General features: G+C 51.2%; 2 protein-coding genes across 2 annotated transcripts; both read left to right on the top strand.

Annotated features, from left to right (window-relative positions):
- Nucleotides 1-2,277: 2,277 nt before the first annotated feature.
- Nucleotides 2,278-8,943, top strand: Ccdc142 (coiled-coil domain containing 142). Its single transcript, XM_059258032.1, has 9 exons — nucleotides 2,278-3,335; nucleotides 3,701-3,787; nucleotides 3,863-4,012; nucleotides 4,100-4,230; nucleotides 4,304-4,417; nucleotides 7,383-7,497; nucleotides 7,921-8,098; nucleotides 8,223-8,422; nucleotides 8,561-8,943. Exons 1-9 carry the CDS (start codon nucleotides 2,381-2,383, stop codon nucleotides 8,815-8,817), a joined length of 2,187 nt encoding a protein of 728 aa, XP_059114015.1. The 5' UTR covers nucleotides 2,278-2,380; the 3' UTR covers nucleotides 8,818-8,943.
- Nucleotides 8,944-9,055: 112 nt separating this feature from the next.
- Mrpl53 (mitochondrial ribosomal protein L53) lies at nucleotides 9,056-10,531 on the top strand. Its single transcript, XM_059258030.1, has 3 exons — nucleotides 9,056-9,678; nucleotides 9,861-9,973; nucleotides 10,077-10,531. The coding sequence occupies exons 1-3, from the start codon at nucleotides 9,587-9,589 to the stop codon at nucleotides 10,235-10,237; spliced, it is 366 nt and encodes a 121-aa protein (XP_059114013.1). The 5' UTR covers nucleotides 9,056-9,586; the 3' UTR covers nucleotides 10,238-10,531.
- Nucleotides 10,532-13,945: the final 3,414 nt, after the last annotated feature.

A 13,945-nucleotide genomic window follows, 5' to 3' on the forward strand; every position in this document is an offset into this window, starting at 1 on the left:
AAGGCTTCTCTTACCTAAGGACCCCTTGGTGGTGGCAGCCATTGTAACTGAAGCCCAATCTATTTCTATACTGTCCAGAGCTTTCCTTGAGACAGCTCAACACCTGTGAAGTTCCCACAACACACCATCTGTGACTTTGCACGTCTTATGTCCTTCACCTGGGATATTCTTTCCCAGGCAAATGGGTTGGCTCTCTTGTCTGTTTTAGATCTTGGCTTAAATGTCACATTATCAGGGAGGCTGTCTCTATCACTCCTTTAAAAAAGAGAAACCTCTTAATTCCACTCTACTTCCTGTTTATGTATCTCATATGTGACAAACTGTGTTAGGTGTGACTGGTAGCTCCCCTAGATACTGCAAGTCATTGAATAGAAGAGTTTTTATTTTATTCATTATTATTTGTGTGTGTGTGTGTGTGTGTGTGTGTGTGTGTGTGTGTGTGTGTTTTCCTCCTTCCACCATGTGGGTTCCAGGGATCAAACTTAGGTTTTCAGTCTTGGAAGCAAGTGCCCTTATTGGCTGAGTCATCTCACCAGCCCTCTCAAAAACAGACAAACAAATAAACACTATTCTAGTGAATGTGTGAGATAAAAGGAGGACTATAAAAAGAGTCTCAAGATTTTTTTACTAAGCAGACAGGTTTGTGTTATGAACCAAAAAAACAACCAAATAAATGGTAACTAACTTTTCAAGATTTTATTTTATTTTATTTTATTTTATTTTTCGAGACAGGGTTTCTCTGTGTAGCTTTGCGCCTCTCCTGGAACTCGCTTGGTAGCCCAGGCTGGCCTCGAACTCACAGAGATCCGCGGGGCTCTGCCTCCCGAGTGCTGGGATTAAAGGCGTGCGCCACCACCGCCCGGCTATTTTATTTTTTAATTATATGTATCTGGGGGGTGGCATGTGCAGGTGTGCAGGTGCCTTCAGAGACCAGACACATCAGACCCCCCAAAAACTGGAGCTGCAGGCTGTTTCAAGCCATTTGATGTGGGTGCTGGGAATTGAACTGGGGTCCTCTGCCCGAGTGGAGGCATCTCTTCAACTTCAATTAATTAATTTTTAGACTTGTTGACTTTGTGGGTGGGCGCTCATGAATCTGAGGCTGGGTTCAATTCTCTATGTGACCTGTATCCTTCACCTGAGGACTTGTTAACTGAGATTCTAGAAATAAATCAGGAAATGATCAGGAAGGCACCCAAAAATTTAGCCAGCCAGTGCCCCCATATCTGATGCTTTTGTCTCTCCCTCAGTAACTGTACCATATACTTCAGGAAATCTAAACCCTTGAGGCCTTTCAAGCCATTGTCAGAGACTGGTCTCACACTGTAGCCCAGGCTAGCCTGAAACTATGTAGGCCAGGTATCGACTACCTCATGACAATCCTCCTGTCTCAGCCTCCTGAGTGCTGGGCTGTAGTGATACTCTCTTTTCCTTGCTTCAGCGTTTTTGCTCAAAATGTCCTGTGTTCGCAGTATCTTTCCAAACCACTGATGAGTCCTCAACCATGAGACCCTCAAATGCTCAGTTTTGCCTGCTGTGAGCATTATATCAGCAGCAGCCTGAGGGTCCCTTGCTGTCAGTTTGCTTAAGATCTTTTTGAGTAGGGCCCGAACCTGCTGGTTTCCAAAGCCCGCCGCTAACTCAAAACATAACACCTTGCCGGAGGCTGGCCATGATGATACAAATGCACTCTTAACTTCAGTAGAGGAGGCAGAGGCAGGCGGACAACTGTGAGTTCGAGATCAGCCTGGTCTACATGGCGAGTTCCAGGTTAGCCAGGAACATACAAAGTGAGACGCAAAGAGAACATAACAAAACAACCACAAACCCACCAACAATCATGAAGACGAAGATCAGGGCAAAGGAAGCCAGGGTCTCGCTTTCCTCTTTTCTGTGGTACCAAAACTCCTTGGTAAATCGGGAACCACAGGGGCTCCCGATGTCAGCCAGACCTCAGGGAAGGAAGTTGACGTCAGGGAGCCCGAGATGGAGAGGCCAGAGCCCTCCACCTGAAGCCTAAAATTCTACTGAAAATGTCCAGACCCTGGTAGATTCAAGGGGCCTCTCTTCCTGAGCTTCCTCCGGTCTGGTCACACCACTCACCTAACTTGACTCGCCCTACAACATTTGGCTTCAGCGCCCCCTCCCGTCAACGGTGACAGGAAAGTGAAAGTCCTGTTAGAATTTGGTTCCCGCTAAAGGCCGGGAAAGAACGAGCAGGCAGCCATCTTTGTTAGGGGCAGACGCCGCGGCTACGGAGAGCGAGTGAAGCCACGAAACTTCCGGCTGCAAGCTGGTGAGTCGAGGCGCCCGCGGGTGTGGAGTGCCGCGGGATGCGGGGAGGTGGCGGGCGTTAGGTTCGTTTGGGACTCGCCGTGCCATGGCCCGGGCGCCCCGCTCCGGTGGCTTTCTGCCTCCCCTCTCTAACGTACCCCCGTCGTGGGCGCATCCCGTGGGTGCTGGGAATGAGCGGGGCGAGGGGAGTCGCGGAGGGCCGGGGCTGCTGGCTGCGGGGAGCGTCCCGCGCCCGGACTCCGACAGACAGCCGTGGGAGCCCGCCCCGGCAAGCGGCCCGATGCCCTTCCCTCTGCAGCGGCTCCGGACCGCATTGCTCCGTCTGCACCGCGAACGGGAGCAGCTTCTGCGGGCCCGGGACTGCGCCCGCCACCTGCAGGCGGTCGTGAGGCTGCTCCGCTCCAGCTCGTCGGCCAGTGCCCTCTCCCTGCAGCAGCTGCATCGCGACCTGCAGCTGTGCCCTTCGCGTGGGGCCGCTCTGCGCCTCGGCCTCCCGGACCCCACGGAGACGCTTCTCCCGGCTCGCCCCGTCGGGCTAGCAGCCCAGCGTCTGGATGCTGCCATCGAGATGCAGCTTCGCGCCCTAGGCCGGGCACCCGCTAGCCTGGGCCTGACGTCCCAGCTAGCCGAACTGTTGCTGGCCCTTCCCTTCTACCACAAGCTACAGGGACAAGCCGTGAGCTGCGTCCCTGGGGCCGCGCGCCCATTCCCCGCGGCCCGTGTGCTCCACCTCCTGGCTGCAGAGCGGGGTTGTCAGGTGGCACATAGGCTGGCCGAGGCCCTTGGCGGATCGGGCTTGCGAGACCAACTCCGTGGGCAGTGCGACGAAGAGCGAGGGCTGCTGCCAGGGCTGCTGGGTCTAATAGGGGGTGTGGCTAGCACCGACAGCAGTGGACTGAGGCTTGGAGGGCCTGGGGCCCTGTGGAGCCAGTACTGGACCTTGCTGTGGGCAGCCTGTGCTCAGAGTCTGGACCTAAGCGTGGGACCCTGGGGGGACCCCAGAGCAGTGGCACAACAGTTGCGTCAGGCATTGTGTCAAGGTGAGTGAGGAACCCGAGCTGGCATTTGGGGGTTGTGGTGAGGGTATCTCTCTCCCTTTATCCTAGTCGGCTCACTCACCCTTGGCCTGTCAGCAAGCGCAGGTCCTTTAGAATGAACTTTCCTGAGTTTATAGGTTAAGGTTTCCGAGGCCACCTTGCTTTCCCACACGTCTTTGTTTTGTTCAGAGGTAGGTTTTTACTACGTAGTCCATACCGGCCTCGAACTCCTGCCTCAGCTTCCCACGGGCTGAGAGCCACGGGAAGTTAGTTTCCACCCGATTGAGTGGTAGAGGACATATCATGGAGTAGGCAGGGGCTGTAAACAGGGAGGTTTTGTTCCAGGCTCCCATCGTTTCCCCCATTAGCACCCCTGCCTCAAGAGTGTGGGAAGGAGCTGCTGTCTGTGTGTGACATCCTGCTTCATCAGTCTCTCCTCTGGAGCTGGGACCACGGTGAGGAGAAAGGGACATTGGGGGTGGCCCGAGGGTCAGCTTGCTCCCCCTTCAGACTATATTCTGTCCTTCCAGGGTTCTGCCGGGCCTTGGGGTCATCCCTGACGGGTCAGAGCGGCCCTGCTCCACGACCTCCTACTGCTGAGCTGCTGCAGCGGCTTTTCCCTCCACTCTTGGACGCCCTTCGAGAGCCGAGGTCAGAACGGAGCCTGTGTCTGCCTCCAGGTGAGAAGGGCGTGATGTCTCTTTCCTTCCCTCTGTTCTGCAGCTGGCTTTCTCCTGAAGGGAGCCTGTGGACCTCTTCCCCTCCAGGCCCTGCACCTGTCGCTCTGGGGCTCTGTACCCTGCAGACCACCGTGCTCTGGTTCTTGGGCAGAGCGCAGCAGTACCTGGCGGCATGGGCCCCCAGTTCCTTCCTGCTCCTGACCCAAAAGGACTTGCCTGTGAGTGGCCCGGGAGCAGGGAGGGGAGCAGCCTGGCCTGAACTGAGCCCTCACTCTCTGTCTCCTCCTGAAGCCTCTACTGCGTATGGTGGAAGAGCTGTCCAGCCTGGCCGCAGAGGCAACCCGAACCCTGGAGGTGGAGCAGCAGCTGGGCCTGGAGATCCAGAAGTTGGCTGCAAAGATGCAGGTGAGAGAGCACAGGTGCAGGGGAGAGCACAGGTGCAGGAGAGAGAGCACAGGTGCAGGGGAGACAGCACAGGTGCAGGGGAGAGCACAGGTGCAGGAGAGAGAGAGAGCACAGGTGCAGGGGAGAGCACAGGTGCAGGAGAGAGAGCACAGGTGCAGGGGAGAGAGAGAGCACAGGTGCAGGGGAGAGCACAGGTGCAGGAGAGAGAGCACAGGTGCAGGGGAGAGAGAACACAGGTGCAGGAGAGAGAGCACAGGTGCAGGAGAGAGAGCACAGGTGCAGGAGAGAGCACAGGTGCAGGGGAGAGCACAGGTGCAGGAGAGAGAGCACAGGTGCAGGAGAGAGAGCACAGGTGCAGGAGAGAGAGAGCACAGATGCAGGAGAGAGCACAGGTGCAGGAGAGAGAGCACAGGTGCAGGGGAGAGAGCACAGGTGCAGGGGAGAGCACAGGTGCAGGAGAGAGAGCACAGGTGCAGGAGAGAGCACAGGTGCAGGGGAGAGAGCACAGGTGCAGGAGAGAGAGCACAGGTGCAGGAGAGAGAGCACAGGTGCAGGGGTGAGCTCAGGTGCAGGGGAGAGCAGAGCCCCTACAGTGGCAGTGTAAGTGTGCACTAACTAAGGAACAGGGTCAGATGAACAGAGTAGACCCTCTGTACCTTGCAGTCTCCTTGGAGTCTCCACTAACTTCATTTTTTTTCTTGGTTGGTTTCTTGTTCTGCCTAAGTCTTTGCTATGGAAAATTTTCAAATATGGTAATCAACTAGTGGCCAATTACGATTCACACTCCCTTGCTACCTCTAATTGTGGTAGCCACGGACATCATTGCTTAGACTTATTTCATTAGCGACTGCAAAAAGTGGTTTTCCATAATTACATCTTCCACTTTTCCTACTAGCGTTCAATGGTTCTCCTCTCTTTAAGTTTAGTGTGTGTGTGATTATGTGCTCGTTTATTTTGTTGAGACACGGTCTCATTATGTCATTTAGGCTGGCCTGGAACTCGATATGTAGACAAAGCTAGCCTTAAACTCAGATTTGCCTGCCTCTGCTTCCTGAATGCTGAGATTAAAAGTGTATGCCATCACATCTAGCTTAATGTATAGTTTTATGGAAGTAGTACATGTCTATAGTTTAAAAAGTGAAATGTAGCTGGGCAATGGTGGCAAAAGCCTTTAATCCCAGCACTCGGGAGGCACAGGCAGGCAGATCTCTGAGTTTGAGGCCAGCCTGGTCTACAGAGCGAGTTCCATCCAGGACAGCCAAGGCTGTCTCGGGGTAAAAAGGTGAAATGTAAACTGGGCTGTAGCTAAGCAGTACAGCATTTGCTGATCATGCATCAAGCCTTTCTTTGATCCCCATTATGAGCAGGAAAGGGGGAAAGGAAGCAGCAGGATGGATCATCAGTTAAAGGTGCTTGCTGTCAAGTCTGATGACCTAAATTTGATCTCCAGGACTCGTGAGGTAGAGAGAACCAGTTTCTGCAAGTTGTCCTCCCCATATGTAAGCATATGTGTGTCCCTGCTTCCCTTCTGCATGTGCGTGGGCCTGCGTGTGTCAGGAAAGGAGTGTGGGAATTGGCAGAGTAAGCAAGTTAGTACTAAATTGTTGGGGGCAAGGCCGGGTGTGCTAGCTAATGTACACCTTTAACCCAGTACTGCAGAAGCTGAAGCAGGACTGTGGGTTTGAGGCCAGCCTGGGCTACACAGTAAGACGATCCACACATCCGGATCTTTTTTCTTCTCTTTTGTTCTCCCCTCCCCTCTCCCCTTCTTGTGTTTTGTGAGAGTAAGATCAAGCTGACCCGTGGAACTTGTGATTCTCCTGCTTCGTCTTCCCCAACCCTGGAGTTACCGGCGTATGCCACTGTGCTTGTCACATTTTTACAGCACTTCTGCCAAATGCCCATTTCTTAGATTCCTCTCCTCCGAGACAGGCAGCAAGACAAAGACCCTTTTTATTGCTGTCTCCTCCCCTTCATGGAACACAGCCTGCCACGCTACTTCCCTCTTTATTTTATGGGTCATTCGCTTTGCAGACGGCAAGGAATACTTAATGTAGGGCCGCCATTCCAAAGGCTCCTGGATGCCAGAACAGTGACACAGCCATGGGTCCTGGTCTGCATCCACTGCCTTCCTTTTTGGATGTAGCCAGGTCATTTTAGTTTCACCCTTTGCCTCCGCCCCTGCCTGGTCAGAGCACACAGACCCATCTGTCTACTATACGCTTCTGGCAGGTTATAAACCCATTTGGGTTCTGTTTTTATTTCTTGAGATGGGGTCCAGGCTGGCCTTGAACTTGTTATGTAGCTGAGGTTGATCATGAATTCCTGATATTCCTGGAGTACAGGCATGTAGGTGGACTTTTCTGTCCCACCATCTAGTTCCCAAATAACCACACAGAGACTTATTTATTTTAAATGCTCGGCTGATAGCGTAGACTTGTTTTTAACTAGCTCTAATAACTTATGTCAACCCATTTCTATTCATCTATGTGCTTCCCCAAGGCTCGTTTACCTCGTTTATGTACTTTTCACGTTGCTTCTTCCTAGTCTGGCTGGCAATTTCTGAAATTGCTCCTTCTTCTTCCCAGCATTCTCTTAGTCTGATTCTCCCACCTAACCTTATCCTGCCTAGCTACAGGCCAGTCAGCTTCTTAATTAAACAGTGACCAATGTTCACACAGTGTAAAGGAGCATTCCACACAAGCACATGCCCAACATGCCTGACTTGTCATGTGCCTTTGACTACTAAGAACTGGTAATCCTACATATTGTGCAGAGTTTGGGTCCAGACCTCATGGAAAACTCAGTTAAAGTTGTGACATTTCTCCTTAGAAAGTGCCCAGGCTCCCACAGTGATGCACGGACTCGGGGTTGTACAGACCCCACGCTGAGGCCTCAGATGGGCAAAGCACCATCTCATCGATCTAACAGGTGAACCTTTCTGACTCTCCTCCTCCCCATGCAGCTCCTGCCCGAAGAGTTGCTGAGTCTCTTTTTCCAAGAATGCCATCAACAAGCCACACAGGGCTTCAAGCTCCACATGCCAAGGGGTCGATACTGGAGGCTTCGGCTGTGCCCTGGTAAGTTTTCTTTCTTTGTAGTGCTGGGGATGAAACCCAGGACGACTTCACGCATGCTAGTCTTTCTGACTAAGCGACACGACCCCCTACACACACACACACACACACACACACACACACACACACACACACAGCCCACTGTCTTGGTAACCTCCCATGTCCATCTTCTCCTTCCGGGGTTTCCAGTGTGCGAATGGTTCAAGCCCCCAACAGTGGCTCCACACCACTGTCGCCACCCTTGTCCTTACCTTCTGTGCCCCTCCGCTGGTGCCCACTGGATTTTTTTTTTCCCCCCCGGAGCTGAGGACCGCACCCAGGGCCTTGCACTTGCTAGACAAGCGCTCTACCACTGAGCTAAATCCCCAGCCCCCACGTTGGATGTCTAGAGTCTCACAATCTGCCCTTTCTCTTCTCTCACTCCAGAACATCCCCGGGCTCCTAGTGAGTACGCAGGGATGGTGGTCTGCGCTGTGCTGGGGCCTGTGTTACAAGGACTGCAGGGACTGCCACCCGAAGCCCAAGCCCCTCCCCTCGGCCAGGCACTGACAGCCGTCCTGGGTGCCTGGCTTGACCACATCCTCACCCATGGGATCCGGTTCAGGTGGGAAGGAAAGACGGTAGTGGCAGAGGGCGAATGTCAACAGGGAAAATGGAGAGAACATCTGGGCAGAGCAGTCTTGGGGAGGCAGAAGGGTCCCGCGGCCACATTGTACTTGGACATCTAGCCTGCAGGGGGCGCTGCAGCTCAAGCAAGACTTCGGAGTGATCAGGGAGGTTCTGGAACAGGAGCAGTGGGGCCTGTCCCGGGAGCTTCGCCAGACTCTGCTCTCACTCAGCATCTTCCAGCGGCTAGATGGAGCCCTGCTCTGTCTCCTGCAGCAGCCCCTGCCCAAGAATCCAGTCCACAGGAGGACTCGCTGTTGCTGTGAGTCATTACGCTGCCCCAATCCCAGGTTTTCCTAAATCCCTCCATCACTGCTTTTAAGAGACCCACAGCCCCATCTCACCACTGACTTGGCATTAACATCACCCACCAATCTGCTGTCCACTCCTGCCTTCCCAGGTTTCTGTAATGACGTCCAGACCACTGAACTCCCCACCAGCAACCTCAACAGCCTGGAAAGCTTGGCACCCCCTCTACGGCCTGGAGTCTCCCCAGCCCAGAACGTGCACCTGCTAAGCACCCTGGGAGGAGGAGGACCTAGTCCAGAGGCTTACCTGGCTGGAAACCAGCAAGCCTGGCTTGCCCTGAGGCTGCACCAGCACCCTCGTTGGCACCTGCCCTTTCTTTCCTGCCTGGGGACGAGTCCGGAGCCCTAAGTTGCCTAGGATGGGGAGTTCCAAATCATGGACTGTTAAGCCCCAGTCAAGGAACCTTATGTTAGAGAGGCTTAAAACTGGGAGCTTGGGAGAACACATACATAAAGTACACAGTCTGGAACTGAATCCAAGATCACCCTAGTACCTGCAATCCAGAGTAATGGGCAAACTGCAGCATGAAATCTAGACGTCAGCAACAATGAAGACATGAGCTAGAAATAGCTAGGTTTGGCTCTCAGGAGGCCAAAGCAAGCTACATGCTTTCTCTTGAATCCCGGGAACAAGGCTAAAGTTAATTCATGAGGAAACACAGATGGAGCAAGCATTTCTACACGTGGGGGGCCTGTCTTAACCCTTCCTGGTTTCTATTTTCAGTCATGAGGCTGTAGGACTGTGACAACATTTAAGCTTTGGCTGTACAGTTACCAGGCTTCCTGGTAGGTGGACAATCCCTGCTGTGGTAATCCCCTCGTTGGAAGGAGCCAGGATTTAGGATGGTGTTGACCTAGATGTAGCAGGCAGGATACTGAAGGGGAAAGCTGCAGGAGACGACGTATTTTCGTGCAAACGGGGGGTTTTTGCACATTCACTGTCTACGCCGTGTGTGGCACAGGGTACTGCTAAGGGCTGAGGAATTTGCGACCCGCCCACTCTGGATCCCTCGGCGGCCCAGGAGGGCAACCGCTAAAAAGTCCCGCAGAGGCCGCCGGAAGCGGTCCGTTTCCATAAAGCGATCCCCAGCCCTACTCCTTCCGGGCCAGAGGGAACCATGGCGGCGGCTTTAGCTCGGCTCGGACTGCGGCCGGTCAAGCTGGTTCGAGTTCAGTTCTGCCCGTTTGAGAAGAACGTGGAGGCGACAAGGTACGGGTTCCGGGGAGGTGGGAGGCGCCCGCGCTCCCGACGCCTGCGCGCGCACGCTCGACCCCCCGCCCGAGTTCCAGGGCGCCTCGGAGCGGCTCTCCCTGCCCCGCGCTGCGCGCCCCTTCGTCCCCGCTCCAGGCTCCCGGGTCCCCCGGCGCGCTCACGCTGCCCTCCCACCACAGGACCTTTCTCCAGGCGGTGAGCAGCGAAAAAGTCCGTGCCACGAACCTCAACTGTTCGGTGATCGCCGACGTGAGGCACGACGGCTCCGAGCCCTGCGTGGACGTGTTGTTCGGTAGGTGTGGCTGGGACGCGGGCGGGCGACGGCGGCGGCGGAGCGCAGCCCTAGCCCTGCAGACTCGGGGGCTCCCTGACTCATCGGTTTGCATCTTCCCCAGGAGATGGGTATCGGCTGATTATGCGGGGCGCCCACCTCACCGCTCAGGAAATGTTCACTGCCTTGGCCTCCCACATCCGGGTCAGGAACGCAGCGGCAGCCGCGGCAGCATCGGGATCCAGCGCAGACAAGCCCGGCGCAGTTACTGGTACCCGGCGCTGACATTGCTTAAGAGTCCAACAACCGAATGTTAGCTTGGAACTAAAGACAGTTGTCTAAGAAGAACTGGGCTTAATCACTCACAACGCTGCGTGGAGGTCACGAAACAGACTGATGGTTCAAGGAAACCTGACACTTACCAGTGCTTTGGGGGCAACATAAGTAAGATTAGGTGGTGGAGGGTCAGGACAAATTTGAATTTTTCTTTCTCCTCTTCCCTCACAGCTTAACCATATTTGAGTTTGGCTTCATCTGTTACCCAAGTACCTTTTAATTAAATATTTATTGCCAAATGAATGTTATTTTTCGCAGGTTGTTTGCTTGGTTGGTTTTTGTGTCAGAATCTTGTTATGAGCTAACCTGAAACTTGGTCCGGAGACCAAGGTGGACTAGAAATTTGAAAGGGGGGGCTGGAGACATGGCTCAGTGGTTAAGAGCACTGACTGCTCTTCTAGAGGACCTGGGTTCAATTCCCAGCACCCACATGGCAGCTCACCACTGTCTGTAACTCCAGTTCCAGGGGACCTGATGCCCATGGCAAAACACCAATAAACATAAAGTAAAACTAAATAAAATTAAAAAAAAAAAAAAAAGAAATTTGAAAGGATTCTCCTGCCTTCAGGCTCCTGAGTGCAGGGATTATAGATGTGCATAACCACACCAGGCTTCAGTCCTCGTCTTTCTTAGTAGTATTGTCTGTTTTTAGTAGTTTTTTTACTCTCATGAGGAATCTGCCGTAGTTATGGTTTCTGTTGCTTCGAAGATACACCATGACCACAGCAACTCTTACAAAAGGAAAAACATTTCATTGGGCCTGGCTTACAGTTCCAGAGGTCCATTATCGTCATGATAGAAATCATGGAGGCATGCAGGCAGACATGGTGCTGTAGAAGGAGCTGAGAGTTCTGCAGCTTGATCTGCAGGCAGCAGGAAGGGGCTGTGACACACTTCCTCCAATAACGCTATACCTACTAATAGTGTCATTCCCCATGGGCCAAGGATTCAAACACATGGGGGCCATTCCTATTCAAAACCCCACAGAACCACTCACTCTATCATGATTTAAACTACTCTGGACTTAAACCCTACATCTGTTTAGTTTTAATCCCCATTTCTATGGTTACCTACTATCAACTTCCTTCATATGCCAACAACATTCCTAAAGTGGAATCAGTCCTACCTGGTGGCACAGACCATCCCAGCTACTCAGGAGACCAGCCTGGTCTACTTAGCAAGACCTTTCTATTCTCATTCATTCTCTCACCACTTGCATTCTCCTGCCTGGTGTCATTTTCCCTTATCATCTTTTGCTGCTACTTAAATCTTACCCTTCAGGCACATAATGGCTTATTTCTCATAGCACCTGAAATAGTTCTTAGTCTAACGGACATTGATGTGGCCATGAAATCATTTTAGAGGATTAAATGGTATAAAAAGTTATCCATTCATGCCACATGAGTATTCTTTTAGGAAACTTTAGTTTTAAGCAAATAACCATGTATATTTTATAACATAAAGGCACTCCTGTGTGTGTGTGTCTGTGTGTGTGTGTGTGTGTATGTGTGTAAGTACTGGGTTACAGTACACATTTTCTTTGTTTGTTTTGTTCTTTGAGAGAGGGATTCTCTGTGTAACAGCCTTGGCTCTCCTGGAACTCACTCTGTAGACCAGGCTGGCCTCGAACTCACAGAGACCCACTGACTTCTGCCTCCCTAGTGCTAGGATTAAAGGTGCGCACCCCCAATGTCCAGCTATTCCCATTGTTTCTTTTTGTGAGTGTATGAATATGTATATGTAGGTGCACTTGTCTGTGTTTGCAAATGTGGAAGCCAAAGGTAGGGTATTTTCCTCTGCCATGCTCCAGCTGTTCTGTGGGGTTTGGTTTTGTTTTATTTCTAAGCAAGATCTCTCACTGAACCTGTAGTTTACCATTTTCAGCTAGACTAGCCAGCAAGCCCTGAGGATCCGGTCTCCAGTCCCCCAGTGCTGAGGTTACTACCCCAGCTGGCTTTTATGTGGGTACACTGGATCCCAAGTCAGTTTCTCATGCTTTCCCAGAAAGTGCTCATACCACTGGGCCACTTTCCCAGCCCCCTTGTTCCTTACTATGAATTACAAGGGAAGAAAAAAATAGCCCACAGCCACTGCCAGAAGAATTTAAGAATGCCCAGCTAAGGCAATCAGAGATCTCTGAGATACTGGCTGCTATGTAGTTTACCAAATATACTAACTGTGGAGCTCCCCTCCCCACAGCAATACTGTAACTCTTCCCTGCCTGAAAGGATATCAAAGGATTCCTCTCTGCACCGTCCTTTAAGAAAGACTGCTGTAGTGGTAAGTTTCTCAGGTCCCATCCGGCCCCGCAGTCCCTCAGCCGATTGTAAAATAATCATTCAGAGGCTTAATATTAATTATTAACTGTATGGCCTATGGCAGGCCTCTTGCTAGCTAGCTCTTATAGTTTATCTCAACCCATAACTATTAATCTATGTATCCGTGGTTACACGTATTCCGTGGTTTTACCTGCATCTCATTCCATGTTGCTCCTAGCATAGCAGGCTGGCGTCTCCCTCACTCTGCCTTTCTCTTTTCTGTCTCTCTCCTTGGATTTCCTGCCTGCTAAAGCTGCCTTGCCATAGGCCAAAGCAGCTTATTTATTAACCAATGGAAACAACATATATTCATAGCATACAAAAAGATATCCCCCAACAGACTGCTGCTGTGAGAACCAGCCTTCAGCAGCTCAGGAATTGGAAGGGCCACAGAGTTGGTGGACTAGTCACTCAATAGACTCTTCTGTCTGAGGGAGTAAAACTTAATTCTTTTGGGGCCCAAGAAAAAGTGAAAATACAACACATCTTCAGGGTCTCTTTATCATCTCTATCTTTATTTTTCTTTTTCAGCTTATATATCCCAGCAAAATCTTTCAAGCAATATAAAAATTACAATGTGGTTGCATTCTGTTTTTCAAGTGAACGATTATAATGAATACAGATAAAAAAACAACATGTTCCCATTTTCCTTACATGATTAAACATTTCATGTATTATAGGTAAAAAACAAATTATTCCCAAGAACCCACATACATTCATGTCCAAGCAACATATTAACAGAGTGTGAGCAAGCAAGGTGTTTTTTCTCAGCCAGTTCTTTTCCTCTCAGCCAGTTCTTTTCCTGGCAGTTTGCATTTTTCGGTTACAAAGAAAGGATCAATCACTTTATTATTTATCTCAAAAGGTAATCTTGCTGGGCGGTGGTGGCGTACGCCTTTAATCCCAGCACTGGGAGGCAGAGCCAGGCGGATCTCTGAGTTTGAGGCCAGCCTGGTTTACAGAGCGAGATCCAGGACAGGCACCAAAACTACACAGAGAAACCGTGTTTCGGGAATTAAAAAAAAAAAAAAGGTAATCTTATTAAAAAAAAAAATCTTAAGGGCTGGAGAGATGGCTCAGAGGTTAAGAGCACTGGCTGCTCTTCCAGAGGTCCTGAGTTCAATTCCCAGCAACCACATGGTGACTTATAACCATCTATAATGAGATCTAGTGTCTTCTGGTATGCAGACATACCTGCAGACAGAATACTGTATACATAAATAAATCTTTTAAAAAAGGAATAAATCTTTAAAGAATTACAAATCTAAACTTTTATATATGAAAAACAACCAGTCATTTCTACTTTAAGTCCTCAGGGTGCTTAACTGCTCATCAACAG

The sequence above is a fragment of the Peromyscus eremicus genome, chromosome 3 (assembly GCF_949786415.1).
Source record: "Peromyscus eremicus chromosome 3, PerEre_H2_v1, whole genome shotgun sequence".
NCBI lineage: Eukaryota > Metazoa > Chordata > Mammalia > Rodentia > Cricetidae > Peromyscus > Peromyscus eremicus.

Bases quoted from the DNA above. Each gene is read 5' to 3' on its own strand.
- Ccdc142 (XM_059258032.1), top strand. From the start codon at position 2,381: ATGGCCCGGGCGCCCCGCTCCGGTGGCTTTCTGCCTCCCCTCTCTAAC. The intron at 4,013-4,099 runs GTGAGAAGGGCG...CTTCCCCTCCAG, and splicing joins GAGCCTGTGTCTGCCTCCAG to GCCCTGCACCTGTCGCTCTG. The intron at 7,498-7,920 runs GTAAGTTTTCTT...CTCTCACTCCAG, and splicing joins GAGGCTTCGGCTGTGCCCTG to AACATCCCCGGGCTCCTAGT.
- Mrpl53 (XM_059258030.1), top strand. From the start codon at position 9,587: ATGGCGGCGGCTTTAGCTCGGCTCGGACTGCGGCCGGTCAAGCTGGTT. The intron at 9,679-9,860 runs GTACGGGTTCCG...CTCCCACCACAG, and splicing joins AAGAACGTGGAGGCGACAAG to GACCTTTCTCCAGGCGGTGA. The intron at 9,974-10,076 runs GTAGGTGTGGCT...CATCTTCCCCAG, and splicing joins CTGCGTGGACGTGTTGTTCG to GAGATGGGTATCGGCTGATT.